The sequence below is a fragment of the Idiotropiscis lumnitzeri genome, chromosome 5 (assembly GCF_059441095.1).
Source record: "Idiotropiscis lumnitzeri isolate Australia: NSW breed Sydney's pygmy pipehorse chromosome 5, RoL_Ilum_1.0, whole genome shotgun sequence".
Classification (NCBI taxonomy): Eukaryota; Metazoa; Chordata; class Actinopteri; order Syngnathiformes; family Syngnathidae; genus Idiotropiscis; species Idiotropiscis lumnitzeri.
Genome location: NC_142395.1, coordinates 27,856,203 through 27,877,139, shown reverse-complemented (window position 1 = coordinate 27,877,139; position 20,937 = coordinate 27,856,203). Strand labels below are relative to the sequence as shown.

Below are 20,937 nucleotides of genomic sequence, written 5' to 3'. Positions count from 1 at the left end.
TTCGGCGAACTCACTGATGGTGGTGAAGACATTGGTGAAACAGAAGTAGTCCACCGCGTTAAATGACAGAAGATGGTAGAGAAACTGCTCTTTCTCATCGTCACAGCGCAGGAAGGCGTAGCGCTTGTATAGTTTTCTAAAATGAAGGTCAATTGAAAAAAATAAATCAATTATTCCACATTGGCATGTAACGTGGATCACAAAAGGTGTGGAATTTTTTTTTTTTAGAAAATTTCCAACAAATTTCCATGTGAAGTTAAGATGGAGAATTTTGGAAATATGTCAAACTGGAAACTTTCCATTAGAATGAATGGAAATGAAGTGGGATTGAACTGATTAGTGAACTCGTCGACTTAGGAGTACCGCATCGATATTTAACACTTGCACTGGTTTATTCCTGTTAATTCCCATGGAAAGTTTCCAACTTTGAAAATTCCCACAATTTGGCAACTTTTAAATATCACATTTATATCCCAGGTGATATATTTATTTCAGTTTACTTGGACAAAATTGGCAATTAAAAAACCCCAAACTTTGTTGTTGCGCGGTAAGCACAAAAGAGGCAACGTGAGGTCAGAAAGGCAGACAGAAACCCACCTGACCTAGTTCACAATCCACCATATCTATTATGAAGTGATGTGAATGTAAATTATTTATGCCACGGCAGACTACAGTGCGATGTCTTGCCGTTTCAGAGAGTTAATTCATTATATATGAGTGGATCACATCTTGGCTTCTTGTGAGTAGGACAATCTTCCACAAACATGAGGAAGGTTGAGCGCCTATATAAGCTCTGAGTGGTTGAGAAAGAATAATATTTAGGTTGCGCTGGACAGAGGGCCCACAGAGGTGCTGTTCTGCTCACTTTGTAAGCTCGAGATCAGACAGCAGCTGCTTCAGGTGTCTGGAGAGCAACTTCTTCTCCATGGAGAGGCGAACCCAAGCTCTGGCCTTGCCCACGTCGGTCTTGATCTCACTTATGTTTTGAATGTGTCTGCGAGAAAAAACAAAAATAAGGTCAGAAAAGCCTTGTACGTGCGTTGCGTTTAGACAAAAGTATGACTTTGGTACTCAATTGGGAGCTCCATTTGCACAAAAGCTTGTGAGTTGAAGGAGCTTCAAAAAGACAAATGTACTATGGATCTATTTTGTGGCACCTCAGGCAATCACAGATCTTTGCCACTATCTTCTGGCATGTTGGTGCAAAAAAAGTATGTTGATGTGAGTTGAGATGTTTCATTTATACCAGGGGTGGGCAAACTTTTTGATTGGTGGGCCACAATGGGTTCTAAAAATTGACAGCGGGGCCGGACCAGGAGCAGATGGATGGAGTGTTTTGGTAACCTCACCTCATTGAGAAAAAAGAAATACATTTAATTTTAAATGAGAGTGAACAAAATCATTACAACATATATGTCTTTGAAAAACCACAGTATTTAGAAAATAAAACATGAACAAGGTTTATTCATTTGATTTTTTTTCAAGTTCGGCGGGCCGGATTAAAACGTTTAACGGGCCGCATGTGGCCCCCGGGCCGTAGTTTGCCCATGGCTGCTTTAAAGCCTTTTAAGTCCTGGTTATGACTGAAAATGGGCGAGGGTTAGGCTGCTCTGCCGTGGGACAGTACCAGTCAACATTTGTGCGTGTCGTTGCTCCAAGTCACGATCATGACTGTAATGTCCAGACACATTCCCTTCCACTCCACCTGTGCCATAAGCTTGTCTGCGCTCCTCTGCCGTCTACAACTCCCCCACCCATCCCACGTCTCAATCCTTTACATCCAGAGGTTAACCCACTTTCTCTGCACGGCATCGCCATGGCAACAGAAGTAACATTTTTATGATGGCCAAATATTAGTGACCTATTGCTTTGTTCTGAGAGCGCGCCATTAGGATATTTATTAAACATAAACATCGACTCCATGTTATGACAAACAGACAAATTATTCTAATTTATTAAGGGATGTGTGACGATTGTTTTCGTATTGTGAGTCAGACTATGTGACTAGTCTTGGCGTCAACATTGAGTCGGGGGGGGGGTGTAGAGGGTACGTCTCACTCAAAGCACAGTGTTGTGTGTGTGTGTGTGTGTGCGCGTGTGACCTGACTTAACCCAGCGGGCGTGTGTGGTAATTAGGCTGGAAGTAATGTACTGATACACACACACACACACACACACACTTCTTCGTGCAACACAAATGCAGACGCCTCATGTTGACGGTTCTCCAACCATATTAGGAATATCTACACGCTTACACACGAGCATGTATTGTGGAGACATAAGAGTTGATTGATCTGTTACGTTTAACTTCATTGTGACAGAGTTTAACGACGACTTAAAAAGCGGATATCATTTGTGATTTACTAACAACATTGAAAGGTATAGAAATGCTTTTAAGATCTCACATTCTTCCAACACACAAAAAAATCTTAAAATAAAGAAAAATAGAGCTATTAAAAACATTCGAAACGAATGTAAAAAAATAAATAAAAAAGGCAAAATCATTTTCATTACACTTTGACACAAAAATAAGCCTTATTGTTCTTTAAAAAAAACAAAAAAACAATTCACCTCATGTCCTGGATCAGGGACACTTTAAGGGGGGGCATGGCAGATCCGCCGCCATCCGATTTCCGTCTTTCAGTGTCGTGAATAAAACCTAGGACAGAAACATTCTCAGGTTATGTTTCCAGTCTTATTTGTTTTCATGCCAAGTTAATGTCAAGATTTTTTCAACCTGGAGGTCCCAAACCAGCTGGGGTTGCACTTTTCTTTTCTTTGCTTTCCTGGTAATGCAGCAAGTGGGACCACAGAGCAGATTTACCCTGAATATAGAAAATGGGGATGGAGGTGAGGAGGTTGAATAGTCTGTGTTAAACACCTGCAGGGGCAAAGTTGAGTACCGAGTAGCCCGTAAAAAAAACCACCGTGTTGTTTTCCTGACCTGTTTAACCTGCAGCCCGTGGCTCCAGATCCTCTCCAACAAGTCGCACAGGCTGGCAATCAGAGTGTTCTCTTCTACACCAGTGATGCTGACCTCGATATGACCCAACTCCACTGCCTCTCGACCCATCTTCTCAACAAGCATTCGTTTGGTCTGCAGGAGTGGGCGGGATATAATTTGTTTTACTTTACTTGAGGATTGATGTCCTGACAATTTTCTTGACTTTTATTCCCTATATTTGAAAACAGTACTCTGTACGTGTAAGGTACATTCAGAGTGTGACTACTTTTGCCAGTTCTGATTAAAATACATCAAATAAAATGGCACTCAGATGAAAAGGAAATATCAAAATGTGACGTGTTCAAACCTTGATCCGGCACTCTTTGAGTAGCCCCTCGACAAACTTCCAGTTGGTCTGAGCGATGACAGAAGGTGAAAGGTTGGACAGTTTGGGCTGTCTGATGGTCGTGCCCAAGTTCCGCGCTTCTTGGATGTATTTCTATTGGAAAACAGTCGCAGTTACAGTATAGACGTGCTAAGAAAAATATTGTTCAACCAAACAATCAAGTTCGACTAAGGTCAGCTTATTACAAACTGTTAATTGTCTTGTCAATCATATTTAAATTAGAAATGGGAAATATCAGCTCTAAATCAATTTTTTCTTGTGGGATAAACATTTATTGTTGAATTAATACCGCTCAAATAGTGTTGTGTAGTGATGGGAAAATGAAGCTTCAAACGTGCTTAACGAACCAGCTGTTGTAGTTTAGAGTCCTCTAGATGGCACTGTTGTTTTACATAAAGGCTTTAAAATATGGCAATTCAGTGTGCTTTCAGTCCAATGTTGAACAGAGAGTGCCCTCTAGAGGAGTCCAAAAATACTACAACTGGTTCATGAAGCAGATTTGAAGCTTTATTTACCCATCACTAGTGTTGTGAAACTGAGCACTATTATCCATCATGCTTTTTGTAAAACACTCTCAAATAGGACCTCAATGGATTGTGTCCCGTTGTAAAATCCTCATCATGATTCTGTCACTGAAAAATCAAAGTAAGTTGCTTTGTAAGATTTCACTGGTGCCATCAACTGATGTACATTTTTAAGGCCTTATATGATAAAGAATCTGAGGCAAAGCTGCTCTGGTAGTGAAGGAAGTGGGAAGGGGGGGGGAAAAAAATCACATGCACAGCTCATGTGGTCTGAGCATGACGGCCTCACCAAAGGCCAGCACATACCACATCTACAGTCACCGACTTTAGACAGGGCTTGAAGGACTGCAAGTGCCAGTAGTAGTCAAGAAACAGCAGGAGCTGCAGCTCCGGAAACAAACACTCTACATGCTGAGAGTGTGCAAGCATGAGTGCAAACAAAGAGAAAGAGAAACAGTGACCAAAGAGATGAAAATGAAAAGACAGACAACAAAAATGCGAAGGCAAAAGTAAAAGAATCAGAAAAGGATCATGCAGAGACAACACAACAAAGCTGAGGCCGTCGGCGCGCAGGGAAAGCAGAACACGAACCTCTCTCTGGTCATTATCTAAATAAAGGTGCTCTGCGTGCTGCTTCTGGCGGTCCCGCCTCCTCCACTGGGCAGGAGCGCTCCTCTTGGCCCATCTGGAACATAAAACATGGAATAAATGGCGAGGGCAAAGAGGAGGCAAGCATCGGTTGCAAGTCCGGGTGGTGCAGAGTAGTCACTTGTTGCTCGTGGGCCCTGAGGAGAGCACATCAGACTGCAGTCTCGGGAAGAAGCCTTGCTCGTAACGTCCTTGGCCGATCTTCATGTCCAGGAGGTGGGGATGGAGGGCTGTGTGGTCGATTTTCATCACTCGCATCTCGATGGCCTTCTCTGTGAGTCAAAGAATCCGTTCATCATCATCAGGAATTTATTAATGATGAGTAAAAACAAAACATGAATCCAATTTCCAGTGTGCACAAACAAACTGATTATGACTCAGTTGCTAATTTGGTCTGTATCCAGTCAGAAAATGGGCAAACATTTTGATCGATGTCTTACAAAAGTAAAAGCAGATATTTGCAAATGTTTTATTACGAAATAATCAATCTGCTTTCATGGAAAAGAAATCTGAAAATATTCATTGTTTAGAGGCTGAAATTCAGAGGATTCAGACAATTTTAAATTAAACAAGATCACAAAAGGATTAATTGATTGTCAAAATAATTCTTGACAAATTTTGGAATCAATTAGTTGACAATTAATCAATTAATCATTGTACCTCGAGACAAAACTAACTGTCTATATTTGTTGTTCTATATACCCTTATATTAAATCAGTGCTTCTCAATTATTTTCTGTTACGCCCCCCCAGCAAGAAGAAAACAATTCGCGCCTCCGCTCCACTACCCACTCTCCGCCGCAACTCTAAATAATAGCATTTTCGTTGAAAAACAAATCTACACAGTTAGTTCTCACTGCGCACAATGGACAAGGAGAGCGCCACCACTGCCAACTAGTGGAGCGGAGGTGCAATTACACGTCATTGTGGTATGGTGGGAAAAAAAGCATGTTCCTCAGCATCGCACCCCCCACCCCTCCCAGGGCGGTCCGGCCCACTATTTGAGAAGCACTGTATTAAATCAACCTCAATTCCTAGTTAATGCCCTCAAAAACATTTCAAATTGGAATATTCCTCAAATTCCGGCCCTCCTCGTACTTACCCGCCTCCTCAATGTTCGTACACTTCTGGTACATGGAAGTGCGCAGGGTGGGCGTGCGAACGTTCAGCATGCGGACCTTATCGACTCGGCTGTCAAACACCCTCAGCGTGTGCTCCTTCTCCTCGTCATCGTGGCAGAGGATCTTGCTGTCAATGAAGGAGGCAAACATTTGTGTCTCCAGGAAACGAGACAGAAAAGGTAGGTAGGGCTCCGGCTGGTCAGACAGAAACGAGGCCTGCACACAAATGTAAACAAAGGTTAAAGGTCATTTAGTGTGAAATCTCTGTGAATCTCTACAACATATAACATGTAACATAACTTAATAACATTGCTTTTTATTTCTTGTTTATTTTCAACAAATCAGATCTGTTTCAATGAAAACCTCCGATCGAGTAACTTTTTTTAATGTTTTGATGTCCTTCTTGTCATAGCAACCACTACTTTTTTAAAAGGGCTAAATATTTTATCAAAGTGTGAAATTTGACATCATTATAATAGGGCTTTTGGTAATAGCCCCTCAAAAAATATGATCTCTTAAACATCCTCGTTAAAGCAGGGGCACGACGGCGACTAATCAGGATTTCACCGTACAATTTTGAATGGGTAACATCTCACCTTGTCAAAGTTCTGCATCTGGTCTCGATTGGTGAACCAGGACTCCTTGTCTTGGCTCGGCTGGATCACAAACACCTCGTAGTCGGCAAACATCTGGGTGAAGCGGTTAGCAAAGACCTCGCGCACGTGAATGTTGAGCTGGTGCATCTTCAGCTCCTCTTCATCGCAATGAAACTGCGTGTCTTTATTGCCGCTGGCATCCTCTCGAACCTCAAGCTGTTGTGGGAGAAACAAGTAAATTGAAGCAATGACATTCTCACTTTGTACAAACTAAAGGTTGTTATAGCAGCAGAGCATACGTCAGTGCTTATTCATGGAAAGTGAGGACTAAACAGCTGCCAGAGTCATCTTTAACTTTGTAAATGATCCTTCCATTGATCTTGATATCATTGCTTTTAAGTCATATATACAGCACAAACACAAGAGGAATTAGAATCGACAAAAAATCCAAGCATAAGCTTTCAGAAATCACTTTTATGTTGCATTGAAAGCACGTAAAGGTAACAGCAATTCAATGCATTAACAATGGCGTGTAGAGGGCGCCCTCTTCTGTTTGGTCGAGGTTAGTGCAGCATAAATTATTTTTTGTGGTCACTCAACTTTAGGATCGTATTTCTTGTTAAACAAGAAAAACATCTTCACTTGTTGAAATGTATTCCAAACAAAGCACAGAGGACATTTTGGTATAATGAAAATCGTCATCTAATATTAATTAAGGACTTGGAATAAGTTTTTTTTTTTAAACAGAAGTTATTCAATACACTTGAACGTCACAATATTTTCCATATGATATATATTATAGCATATTCATTTGATTGATTTGCTTCAGCTTTTGAAAGGATAATGTCGAACCTTCTCCAAACTGACGCCTGTCCTCTTGACCAGCGCCTGTAGTCTGGCGATGGTTACGTTCTCCCTCAGCAGGTAAGAGTTGAGAGGCGACGCCAGGTTACCGTTGCGTTTGTCCGAGACGGCATCGATCGATCGCAAGCCTCTGTGCTTGACCTGGGTGTCGCTCGAGTGGATGTTTCCTTCTGGCGTCATGCCAAAGGACACGAGCACCTCGGAGATCTCTTGTATGAACTCCAGCTTGTTGGGAAATTGTGGCAACTCCTCCGGAAGTTCTATAAAGTGGTTGTCGATGTCCACAAAACACAAGTTGGCCTGGAGGGAGAGGAGATGGGGAAAAAAATGCTGATTACACGAGCAGAAATGCAGGTCACCAACAGACAAGTATTAACTGAATGCAAGTGTGAATAGTTCCCTTGTGTGGCGTAAAAGCGGGAGGACAATCAATGGGACACAACGCTCAGTGCAATAGCTGGCCTTGAAATACTCCCGCGCACTGAGAGTACTTGACGAGATTTACAACGAAAGCCCAAAGGCTAAAACATCTGGAGGAACTTTTATAAAAAAAAAAAAACCTCAACATGCAGGAATGTGAATTATAATTCTAATTATATTTAAGGGTAGATTTTATTAAGACCCATGATGCCGCTGATATTTCTTCAAGTTTGGTTTCTGATTTGATCTTACTAGCAGGCCAAAAGTGCTGCTTACTGCTACTACGAGTGCGTACATGCTCAGATGAAATGTAAGGGACAAAACGGCACTTTGTCACAGAACCAAAGTGAAGGCTGGAACGCGTGGACACAATTGGAGTGGACGCGGATGCGATCGTGTTACGCGTCACACATGATTAGGAGATGGACGCTCAAACACTATGCAAAGCTGATATGGGCAAGCTCGCTGTGGTTCAGTCCTAAGGAGTGACGTGACAACGGTGGCGCATGAGACTGAGTACCTCCTGCGGCAACTCGAGCTTGGTGCGGTCATCCTGTCCGTTGGAGTGCAGGCCCATGAGATACGGAACAGGGGCGTCAAGGAAGTGGAGGAGGGAGGCGGGCAGAATGGGAACGTAGACGTGCTGCCACTGGTAAGGGAACATTAAGGCTGTGATGCTCTCGGCGACCGTCATCAGCCGCTGGTAATCTGTTTTGCACGCAGAGAAAACAAGACCAGTGAGAGACATTTTCATTTCGGGCACTAAAGTGTCCATCAAGGGTGAATAAAAAGTATAAAATACAGTGATAAAAATGTTCTTAAATAGAAGGAATAAAATCAGAAGTGCTCTATTGATTCACATGGAAAAGACAAATGTCACAAGCTGAATTTTTGTCGAGTAGATTGCACGTCCAGGCGAGTTCCCATTCTCTGAAGTGTGTGTCAGCTGACCCTCTCGCTCATGACAAATTCCCTTTCGGTGACTTCACACATCAGCACTGCTTTCCAGTCACGGTTTCACCACATTCAAGTGGTGCACGTACAAATACGCGTCTGCTCCTCCTCATTCACATTCCGGCTCCGTGCTGTTGACAGCTACGACACGCCGCTGCCTTTCCTCTTTTGGTGAGCGACTAAATACCCTTTCTTCATTTGGTCATGTGCTGGTGGCTAAACAAGACAAGACGGCTACTTCGAATCCAGATTCCTATCGCAGGAGGGAGACGAGAATGCTAGCGTGACCGCCTTCGCCTTTGACGAGGCCACAATGACAAATAAGAAAATATTTTTATAAAATGTTATTTACAAGCCATTTCACAATCCAATAAAAAGCTCAGTTTCGAACGACCGTTTAGAGATCTTATCAAGTCACAAGGCAGGGGCAAAATCTTGGAATCACGTCTCGGCATGACACAGCACAGTTCTTCCACAACATTTCCTCTGAAGAGAAGGCGTTGTTGTCCTTGGCATGCGTTTACTTCCCTTCAACATTTTTTTTTTGATGTGTCAACCTGGAAATTTTACATGTGGGTGTCCTTTCAGGGATGTCCTGATTAAATTTCGGGGGCAACCCACACAGTTACATCATAAAATTGTTCGTATGAAACCGAGAAGATTTTTATCTAAAAAAACGTTGACTCATATTGAAATGTGTCAGAAGCTGCGATGTCAAATAGGGTTTCACAGTGTCACAGGCGTTTACGTCTATCTGTGTCAAAAGTCATTAAAGGTGGATGTGATGTGCTTGAGTATAACACGTGTGTTTTTACATATTACCAGTATTTAAATTTCTGCTGAGGTTTGCATTTTTTTGGAGTGTTCTTGTTATCTGTAATTCTTTATATTGTGCAAGGACGCCTACTGAAGTTTGTTTTCTCACACATCGAACGATTTGGAAGCAACTTCACATTGTACACCATCTTCCTACATATCAGTTAAGTCGTCAAATCCAGCCATTTTTAGCCATGTCAGGCGGCAGCCATTTTGTCACTTCTGTCGACTGAAAATGTCGTTACAGATGCTCAGGATATTTTTGAGTTGACCAAAGTTGTCAAATGCTGATGGCCTCACAATCGGTCCGAATGAAACCTGAAACGAATTAGAAAAGGGAAACGGATAGTACTTTTGGGACACCCTGTATTGATCCCTCCCAATATTTCCCTGTCACTCTCTTTTTCGCAAAAGCAAAAAAGCAGAAATAGGCAATAATGTGACCGTAACTGCAACATGGCACAACGCTTGACACATGACTGACACAGGACGATGCATCCCCTGACAACTCGGTCGGGTAAACAGATCATGTGAAAAATGCTAACCACAATTTTTAACCGATTATGAATCAACGTGTCATGAAAAAACGCCATATTGCAAATCAGCATCTATGTGTGTTTATGCGCAGCGCATCCTCCAAACAATCCTTTAATTCTTCCCAGTGGAGTTCTGCCAGTTGACACCCTTCACACGTTCTGCGGCTCTCTCATGGGAGAGAGGGCATGATGTCACCTCCAACCAATGATAATCATCCGGCAACCTGGCTATCCTCCCTGTCTACAGGTTGCCTAGCAACACCACAGCTTTCCCTTTCAGAAGCTTCTCACTCAGCTCATGGTGTTTTATAAAACATTTGCCCTCCTCTTACTATTGTAATGGATCCAAACACCACTCCACATCACACACACACACACACCCCCACCCACACACACGCACACACGCACGCACTCTCAAAAAGGCCTTCTTTGCTCAGTAATTGATTGATTTACTCTTGCATGTGAAACTACCCACCGGCGGGGTGTACGAGATCAAAATTTTACCGAAAAGATTTTTAAGCATGTACATGCAGCATCATAAAACATAAAAAAAAAAAAAGAAAAAAAAAACATCTGACTAAAATGGCCGAGGATCTCGTGTATATCAAGGATTTGCCAACGCCTCAGGGATGTGTCATTTAGACATGTTACATCACATCATAAAAAAAAAACATTGCAACCACATCAACCACATTGTTAATTAATACCGCTCAGTGTCACTCAAAAAGCTAAAAAAAAAAAAAAAGTGTGACGATAAGTGGGCCTCTGTTAAGATTGAGAAATTGTTAATAAATGGCTTAGTAAGTCTCAATAAAGAGTTCAAATGTCTATTTGGCTCAGATGATTCTTAATGACGATACCAAAAGCATCTTAACAACGCTTTATGAATAGGAAACATCATTAAAAGGCTTCTAAAAAAAAAAATATCAAAATCCTCCAAAAAGCGGAGCTAAATGTCATCTCACAAACAGGACGCCACGATGGCTGTTAACGACTGAATGACTTGTATGCAGGATTTTGGAGATATATTAAGGATCCCCTTATTTGCACGCCAGTAAGAAAACATTATTTACATGGAATTGTCACAGTCAAGACTCACAAAAGTACTTTACAAGGTGAAAATACAAGCTCGTATTTTGTTTTGCTTTTCTTAAACAAGTTTAAAACGGAAAATGAAAAAAAAATCTGTCTTCACAACTGCAATATTTAGAGTGACTCCGTCAGTGAAGTAATCATTTAAGATAAGATAAGATGTCCTTTATTAGTCCCACAATGGGGAAATTTGAAGTGTTACAGCAGTGTTTATTATTGTGGTTCTAATTTGCAGTCGCCCAGGGTTTTAGCGTCTGAATGAAACTGAAACTGTAATATATTCTAAGCTCTGAAGTGGTGCCTTGATATATGAGTAACCACACTTACGAGTTTTTTGAGAAAAGAGCTGTTGCTACGGCTGATTTGTTTTTTGCACTGACTTGCGAGCAAAAATTTGAGAGAAGAGATTGTTACTACAAGATGTTTAATGCCGCCGCTATTTGACGTTTGCTGCCAAACTAAATCAAGAAATTTACAGAATTTGTGTATTTAAAACAGCCTCACAAGATTGCTTTTTTTTTAAACGGATATTTGAATGCCAAAGTGTCTGGTGGGGCTGATGAGTGCATCGGACATCAGTTCCACGTTTTGGAGCGGATGAAACCATAAAATAAACATTGGAAGAAAGGCTGAGAGAGTGCACATGTGTTACTTACGCTGCGAGTAGAGCAGTATCTGCATCTCAAGCAGGGCACAGGTGAACAACTGAAGAACGTTCTCCACCCCCAGCAGGTTAAACATTTCACCAATGGCAAAGTCAAAGAGCGGAAGTTCTGATGTGCTCGGCCTCTGGCACACCACAGGACCGTAGACGCCTGAGAACTTGAGAGATCGCCCGGAGGGTGGCAGGGGCACCTCATAGAGGATGTTGAAGACGTAGCTCTCCAGCGGGAGAGGCGGGGGATGGGGCGAGGTGACGGCTCGGTAAAGTTGCTGCAGCACCGTCTGGCATGCTTGGGCAAAGGCCATGGGCGTTATCAAGCAGATGCACTTTGACACGTACAGCGTGTCTCGGCTGATGTCATAGGAATTGAAACGTTGCAGACGAGAGATGGCCGGCGCGGCGTGGAGGATGGGCCGAGACTGGGTGTGGGTGTGTGGGTGGTGGAGGCGTGGCTCCTCGGGTCCTCGAGGGGACGTCGGGGTATGCAAGATGTCGTACTGCTCTGCATTGTGCATGTGGTAAAGAGTCTGCATGGCGCTGCAGATTTGCTTACTGGTCACCTCCTCGAAGAAGGTGAGAGCAAATCCGTACGTCCGGGAGCCGTCCTCCCTGGTGATGATGAACGAGTGGAAGTGCGGCTCGCGGGAGTCCACCTGCGTCCTGAAGGCCAAACCTTTCGGCATACAGAGCTGCAAGAGGACAAAGAAAGGATGTTAGAGTAAAAAAATTGGAGGGCTGAACGATTTTGAAAAATAATTTAATTACTAGTTGTTTTTTTGCTTATTATTGCGATTGTAATTTAATATGGAATTACTTTTGCAAGATCTTCGCCCCATGTATTTTTAACAAATAGAAATAAATTAAGCTGTACGACAATAAAAAAATATCAGATTTATTATACATAAATGTTTCGGTTATCCTTATGCTGAAATATAGGCAAACGAACCATGCATTAATATAAGAGTTCATCTACTTCAATAAAAATAATTTGCGACACGGGCACAGCATGCAACGGCGATAAATATTTTGAATCACGGCAAAACTAGTGGCAAGACCCGACACTCAGAATCCGACATGCTGCGAATGTGCAGCGTGGGGAAGCTGCACAGTTCCGTCGATCCCGCACCATTTGATTGGTGATGTGTTTGGAATGGGGAAGCAAAATAGGCCCGACTTGGCCAAGCGAGACCAGTACGGTGCAGGGCCAAGCCATTCTGGCACCTGGAATGGAAAAGCAGCTTATGCATGGTTGTCATGGGAACGCATCAGGATCCCGCAGGAAGAGTTGGATGAGGTGGTTGGGGAGAGAGAAGTCTGGGCTTCCCTTGCTGCCACCACAACACAACCCCGGATAAGTAAAAGAAGACGGATGCATGGATGGATGGATGGATGGATATTTCCACACGCTTGAGGCAGCTCTGCTAGTTTGCTGTGCCAAACGGCCACCTGTTAATTTCATTGAGGTGTCCACTTTGTCAAAACTTGATTGCCGATTAATGGAGTTCAAGCTATAATAGACAAGTCGAGTAATTGGTTGAAACTAGTGATGGGTAAAAGAAGCGTCAAATCTGCTTCATGAACCAGTTGTAGTATTTTGGGACTCCTGTAGATTGCACTCTCTGCTCAACATTCGACTGAAAGCACAATGAATTGAATTTTTTTTAAACCCTGTATTTGAACCAACAGTGCCATCTAGAGGACTTAAAAATACAACAGCTGGTTCATGAAGCAAATTTGAAGCTTCATTTTCCCATCACCAGTTGAAACCTTTAACCAACAAATTTGTTATTTAATTTGATCAAACATCTTCCAACAAGTGTGCCTTTATCATTTCAATTCTTTGTGAAGAGCTAACCATATTCTTGAGCAGGGGTGGGCAAACCTTTTGATTGGCGGGGCACAATGGGTTCTAAAATCTAACAGAGGCGCCAAACCAGGAGCAGATGGATGGAGTGTTTTGGTAACCTCACCTCATAGGAGAAAAAAAATACATTTAATTTGAAATGAAAATGAACAAAAGCATTACAACAAAATATCTGTCTTTGACACACCACCGTATTTAGAAAATAAAACATTAACAAGGTTTATTCATTTAATTTTTTTCAAGTTCGGCGGGCCGGATTAAAACGTTTAATGGGCCACATGTGGCCCCCGAGCCGTAGTTTGCTCACACCTGTTCTAGAGGTAGTGCAAAGGGATTTATTGTATATTACAAAAGTACATTCGTGAAATAATGCTACAAAATCCACAGGGCACCTTTGGCTAATTTGTGATCTTACCATTCCGACGGCATCCTGGTCAAACGGATTCCACTCGACATTGTCCGGGTAATGCGCAAGAACTTTGGATTTAAAGGTTCTCCGTAGGGGACTCTGCTCAAAATTCTCACCTGGAAAGGCGAAGAGGGAAAAACAGGAAGTGAGAATAAAAAGGAGAGAAAGACTCAAAGGCACGGACGGAATAATAGGCAGGGGTGCACAGGAAGTGGTTGATCAGTAGCAGGCGCAACTCTAGAGGGGAGAGAGTAAGTCAGCAAATTGGTCTACAGAGGAAGATTGTATTGCATCATATAAAGCTGCCATCTGCATTCCCAGCTTTAAAAAAGAAAAAGCCAGCTCAAATAATAATGGGCCATCTGATGAAATTCACCAGAAAATGAAAGCGTTAATAAACAAGCTTTAAAGCTCAAGGTGCTTCCTGACAGCTTTAATAGCAATACACAGAAAAACACACAAAACAATCCGTTAAGAAAAGCCCAAACTGAGGTTGACGTGAACCCAGAATGAAGCAAAAGTGATGCACACACCAAGGCAGTACTGAAAAGTTCATTCGGAGTCGTAAGGAGGGAGAGTAAACATTGACCAGGCAATACCAGCGCAGGCAGCACCGGATTCACCAGTGAGTGAGCGCAATGAGTGCAGTGTATGCGCGAGCCCGCACGGGAAAACAGGAGCGGTGATTGTCAAACATAAGCTCATTGTTCAGCCGCTGCTTGGGGACGTGAGGAAGAGGGAGGAAGGAGAAGCCGGGGAGGAGAAAATTGAACTTAAGAGTATGCAAAAAAAAAAGAGAAAGGGCAACTCCCCACACTCTTTGAAAAGAACAGGATACTTACCAAAAATGCAAACAAAAAAAAGGGAGAAAAAAAAGGGGGGTCTACTGAAGAATTTTCATAACCAGGTTACAGTTTGAGGGATTAAAGCTGAGCAAAGGTTAAAACAAGGGTAAGGACAGTGTGTGGTGGGAGGGTTACCTTCATTTGCCCCTGCCAAATTTCCTCTGGCCCCATCTCTGAATTTAGTAGCTTCTATATACTGGCATAAAGCTACACAGCAAATAAAACAAAAATAATCATTACAAGCCAGGTTGCGCAAATGTGGAGCACATCACTTCTCACACCCTGGCGTCTTGGCGCACACAGACATGAGCTTTTCAGGTTGTTTGTAAAGACACAAAATGGTGGAGTTTTGAATAGGGCCCGACCGAAGTGGATTATTAGCGGCCAATGCCGAATTCTGGCAGGAAGAAAAATACAAATTACCGAGAAATTTCAAAAATGGATAATTGAGGGGGAAGTAAAAATAAACTGAGATAATGTGTCTGCATTACACTGCTTTCATGCCAAGTGCAGATTACTTTTTGTCACCAAATTATCAAATAAACAATAACTGGGATGGGATTAACTCTTTCACGACCAGCCGAATAAAAAATATGGATCTTTGACGTCTTTAGCCGTCAATGGCAGTAAGTGAGTTAACAATACAGAAAATCAAATATCACAAAGTTGAAGTTTTCTTTCTACAATAAGCAGAAATGTGCCCCTAAATTGAATTTTGGGCGACTTTTATATAATGTATGCGTTTGTTTTCTATTCATGGGTTTTTCTTTGGAAAATGAGCTGGAACTCTACAAATAAGGATGGCAGAACACATTGTACGTTTATTTTTGGAGAAATGATGTAACATTTTAAGTGTATTTTGGCCACCGTGACCTCAAGCTAAAATACGTCAAGGTGGAGAGAAGTGTCAGGAATATGCGCATCCAATCCGTGGAATGTCATGGATTTGACTTCAGTGAATGGCTCTTGTGTAACCAACCCTGGAGCAGAGGAGCTGAGTGAGGTTATCTGAACAGAAAAAAAAAATACTCTCACTGGAGCCAGTCAAAGCTCTTTGCTAACCATGTACAGTATTTGTTCTGTTTTATGCACCTTAATATGGACTATAAGATGCATAAAAAAGCAACACAAAAACGGAGGTATTTTGTAGATATTACAATAACCATGAAGGCACATTTTTATCGAACGACTATATTAGCAGCGTCCACCTAAAATGTGCCAACAATAAGGCACCACAGAAAAAAATGTATGAACATATAACTTTCCTTTACAATGAAGTAATTATGATATTAATTGGATATTTGCGTTTTGCGTGTTTTAGCAAAAAAAAACAAAAAAGGAGCTAACAAGCCAAAAGCCATCTGAAGTCTATAACTGAAAATACATGTGCCATGAACTGCCTTATTTGATAAGAATGGTCAAGCAGTATTTTCTCATTTGTTTAATCCGTCTGTTAGTGGAGTGTTGTCAGAGTTGCTGATAATCCACCCACATTACAATCACTAATGACGCAAGACCACGAGAGGATGACCAGTCTCTGGAGTTAACCCAAGTGATTGGATTTATTCTTTCTTATCTAATCCTAAATGGATGGAAATCTTGCGGTGATTCTGACCGGTAGGTGACACCACGTAGAGATGTGTGTGTGTGTGTGTGGGGGGAGGATTACGTAATCTTCTTTCAATGATGCAGTGCAAGATATGTTGAGTGGAGACAAGAAGTGGTGAGTGGATACTCGCAGCAGATTCATTACACTAATAAACCCTTAAATCTTGAGGATTAAGAGAATTTAATCTGTTGCTTTCTTCCACCTCAACACTGGCCACGAGAACCAAACACACTAAAACCTGCCGTTATATCACAACGAGCAATACGGCAAATTGATGAGATTAAAATAATGAGGATATTAAATACGTATTAATCAAATCTGTATTCGCAACCACAATGTGCCTAGTAGACATCATGCAAATCAGGAAGCAATCAAAGAACACACTGGCAGGAAAAATTGAAATAAATTATTATACTTGTCAGCTACCCACAAGGCAGGTAGAAATATGCAAACAGGGACGTTCACGGTATCAATCTCTCCAGTTTGCTTTGCATTTGAGTCCCAAGTTGCAAGTTGAAACATGACACACACCGTTGCTGAGTTTCTGTTTTCATTTATTCATAGAAGACTGCACAGGTGTCACCTGTCTGAAACTCTCGGTTTCCATTTACTGTGTACCTATTTCCACAATCTTATTCAAATATAGACACTCAAGTAGACTTGATTGCGAACCACAAGAGCAGGCAAAGGGTTGGTGGTCGTAATTTAGCAGGTGTTTATCTGGGCACATTACATTATGACGATAATATGGGTTTGGAATTCAGAGTGCGGAACGACTCACCTGGGTGTGAGATCGCAACAATGCTCACGACATTAACATTTCTTTGACTTTGTAAAGAATTGAGAGTATGTAATGGTAGCCGTGGAGTAAAGCATTACAAAGCTCTCCGTTTCACACCATCCATAATCCATTCATTATCTTTCATTCAAATCAAATGTTAACGTTCGTTTCTCAATGCATACATGATGGGAATACAAATCAGATTTCAATGTGTTGTTATTAAACAGAATGTGAGACGCTGTGACATTCCAATTACTCACTGTCACTCATCGCGAGCACGACAGAGAACAGAAGTTTCAAAATTGGCCAATAGCTCACTAAACAATCAAAACGACTGTACATTGAGTCTGTGGGTGTTTTTTGATAATCATTTAATTCAAGCATCCACCTTGTTTTATGTCAGTGCTTCTCAATTATTTTCTGTTACGCCCCCCTGAGCAAGAAGAAAACAATTTGCGCCCACCCTACCACCCACTCTCCGCTCGAACTATAAATAATAGCATTTTCGTTACAAAACAAACCTACACTGTAAAATTAATACTCGCTGCGCATGAAGGGCAAGGAGAGCGCCACTGCCAACTACTGGAGTCGATGTGCAATTACACTTTATTGTAGTACGTCGGGGAAAAAAGCACGTTCCCCAGGTTCACACGCACCTCCCTCAGCACCGCCCCCCCCCACTATTTGAGAAGCACTGCTTTACGTGATCGGGGTTTTGGGGATCCATCGGCGTGGTTAAAAAAAAATAATACTCGATCACAGATTTCAACAGAAGATGGAGTAATATACTTTATCGACTTAAACAACTTGTATATTTATTGTAGTCAACCCCCACCATAGCGAAAATGCATTGTAAAAAAATATAATAAATCCTCCAAATTCTTGAGAAAAAAAAAACGCTGCTAAACATTAAAAATAACATCTCATTTTTACGTCTTCTCTGACATTACTGAAAAACAAACGCACAACAACCAAAATTACCAAGTGGATCGTCTAAATAATTGTAATCTCGTGAATCCATTTTGACAAGATTCAGTTTGATGGCTAGATTTACGGCCTGTTGACAAGGATTAGCACGATGCTGCTGCAATAGCAGTTTTATCAGAATGAGATTTTTTGATTTTTTTTTTTTTAACTGAGACAGAAACCGCACCAACCTGTTGACTATGGTACATTCAGCAAGAGACAACAGCGGCTTGTCAAAATAAATGTTGCTGCTCTTATTAACATGACTGCAAAGGAATAGGAAGATCAAGCCACATTGAGAAGATTTGTCCGATCACTAGCTGCCAATTACCCAACATTTAATAAAAATCTCTCCCAGAAGCAAACGTATGAATTTCAAACTCTACAGCACTTGGATTTGGAGAGGTCAATAAAACTCAGATACACAGAAATATGTAATCCCGTGTTAGCGTTCATTTGTTGAGCCAGTCATCCTCTCATTTGATTGCTGAGGAGGACTGAGTGAGGAGGTTTCTCTGTGCAATTCTAAAGCTTATTTAGCATTTGAATCAAAAGTGCCTGCATGTGAACGCACTTATGTCCCCCAGCGCCCCATTTTCTAGTGTTGCCTGTGAGGCTGCAGGGTGATACATATGCTAATCGAGGTCATCATGCGCCAAATAGAACATTCTGGTCACTTCTTTTTGTTTTACTGGATGGAAATCAGTGTACAGAGAATATTAAAAATTCTGTGATATAAAAACGGGACAAAAAAATAATTTCACCGTTTCTACCATTCATGTAATAATAACTCTTAAATCTTTGAGAGGGGTTACGTAAAACAATAAATAAATAAATAAGTCAACGTGATTACACAAGTGTGCACACCCTCTTATAACTGCAGATGTGGCTGTTAATTAAGAATCCAGAATTAACCAATCACATTCAAACTCATATAAATGGGAGACAGCACACATCTGCCACAATTTAAACTTTTTTTGGTGCTATTTTGAACTGTTCATAATTCCCTCGGCGAATAAAAAACAGCCCCAAAGTAAAATGCTGCCACTACCTTGCTTCAGTTGACTCTCGGTATGGTCTCGTGTTTGCACCAAACATACGTTTTAGAATTACTTTATGGCTTAAAAACTTTTACCTCGACATTATCAGTCCACGAAAAAAATCTCCCAAACACATTTGGGAAAATGTGTTTTTATACCAACTGTAACTTGTCTCAGTAAGTAAACAATGACAGTGTGCAAAAAAACTTTTGGCATTTTTAAAACTTTCCCTTGGACTTGTTTTCAAATGTCAATCAAATGCAGTCCTGAAACTCTTAACCCAGCCGAGTACCTGCGGGAGTTTTTGGTCAAATAGCAAAATGTACAGCTCACAGGAATTTCCACACCATTTCCTCCCTTTGACTGAAACTGAAACAATTGACAAGCGTAAACCATCTGGTTTTTTTTTACCAGCAGTAAGTAGGACAACGCGAGTGATGAAAACCTGAATCTTCCTCTGATGCGTACACAGCATCATTTTACCAGCCAGACCCTTATATTTTAAAATCAAATCCGCAGTCAAGTTGCGGGAGAGTAACACGTCTCTTTCTATGAAATTTACAAGCAACATTTATAAGAATGATTGTGTGATGATGATGACGACAAGCAAAAACATTTCTCAAATCAGCCTTCCTGTCTCTCCATATATAGAATCTTACTTCATATTTTGTTTGCCCTCGAGCACAACTACATAATGAAAGCCCGACTAACAAATCACATGCCAGCATTTTCGCAGAGCGCTAATGCAAGGTCGGCACTTTTAAATGCACCCGCGTAGTTTTCAAAAGGCCTCGCAAGTGGACAATGGCCGCTCTCGGGTAATTCGGGCTCAGTGCAGATGAGCGCAGGGTGGCTATAAACAGTCAATATCCTTTTTTTTTTTTTTTTTGATTTGCATGAATTCAAAGAGGAACCTCATTGTAGAAGTGGAAACAGGAAGTGTGCGTGTCGCGGGTGGTGTGAATGTTTGAAAAGCAACTGTTTGGGGTTAAGCGATATTGCTTCGGAAGAAACACTTTCACCAAGACTTTGACCTCCTGCGCACCGACTCAACACGCAATTCCGACTCTATTTTGGACTTGTTGGAGTGTCGAGATAACAACAATCATTGACTGACTTCCAAAATATCCAAATTGTGATGGGTTAGTCTTCATTCTTGAATACAACATGAATTAACGTGGAGTGCATGGTCACAATTTCCCCAAAAATGTCCTTGCTTGATGACATACGCACCTCTCTTGTATATTACTTAGAGCGTATTTCATGGTCTATACTTTTACTGTAGTTTAGATTGACTGATGCCATTTGTGGTGTTTATGCACGCTACATCATCGATCAGCACATCGGTGGTGTCTTCGATTGGTTAACAGTGATGCCTTACTCAAAACACTGCATCGCAAATCATCTATCCCATTTGAAATGAATGGAATGGCCATTAATCCGATCCAATCCCTCGTAAATCATGCCCAAAATGTGATGGGAGCTATACTAAGTACAATAATACTCTACAGTGATATAAACAGAGTAACAACAATTAAGTAATATTGTAAACTAAAAAAAATCAATAAGACGGCAGAACTGCTCAGTAAACCGCAGTACTATTTGGCGTTTTCGAAAACGATAAAGAATATATATGCATGTGAGTATTGTTATTGTCTGTCTGCATGTGTTGCTGCACTGTTGGTGTTCAAATATCTGCAGCTTAAATCCTAATAACGCAGAGACATGGATGCTAAAGTTTGTTCGCCTATCTATGTCATTTTGCATCATGTGTTAGCCTTAAGGTTGCAGATGTTTATAAAACAAAGATATGTGATTTTTGATTAAATGCACAACATG

At 41.4% G+C, this 20,937-nt stretch overlaps 1 protein-coding gene across 3 annotated transcripts in view; it reads right to left on the bottom strand.

Annotated features, from left to right (window-relative positions):
- Positions 1–20,937, bottom strand: part of dennd5a (DENN/MADD domain containing 5A) — a 28,485-nt gene that overhangs the window by 5,059 nt on the left and 2,489 nt on the right. The window contains exons 2-17 of one of the 3 annotated variants that reach the window (XM_088296582.1): positions 14,838–14,909; positions 13,864–13,973; positions 11,577–12,273; positions 8,043–8,230; positions 7,091–7,402; positions 6,239–6,454; positions 5,624–5,858; positions 4,644–4,794; positions 4,466–4,559; positions 4,181–4,285; positions 3,312–3,443; positions 2,945–3,097; positions 2,738–2,825; positions 2,572–2,659; positions 866–994; positions 15–136 (exon numbers count right to left, since the gene is read on the bottom strand). In XM_088296582.1, coding sequence (XP_088152708.1) covers positions 15–136; positions 866–994; positions 2,572–2,659; positions 2,738–2,825; positions 2,945–3,097; positions 3,312–3,443; positions 4,181–4,285; positions 4,466–4,559; positions 4,644–4,794; positions 5,624–5,858; positions 6,239–6,454; positions 7,091–7,402; positions 8,043–8,230; positions 11,577–12,273; positions 13,864–13,973; positions 14,838–14,909 — 2,892 coding nt within the window. The remainder of the gene's footprint in view (positions 1–14; positions 137–865; positions 995–2,571; positions 2,660–2,737; positions 2,826–2,944; positions 3,098–3,311; positions 3,444–4,180; positions 4,286–4,465; positions 4,560–4,643; positions 4,795–5,623; positions 5,859–6,238; positions 6,455–7,090; positions 7,403–8,042; positions 8,231–11,576; positions 12,274–13,863; positions 13,974–14,837; positions 14,910–20,937) is intronic. The other 2 variants (XM_088296584.1, XM_088296583.1) reach the window with 2 other exon arrangements.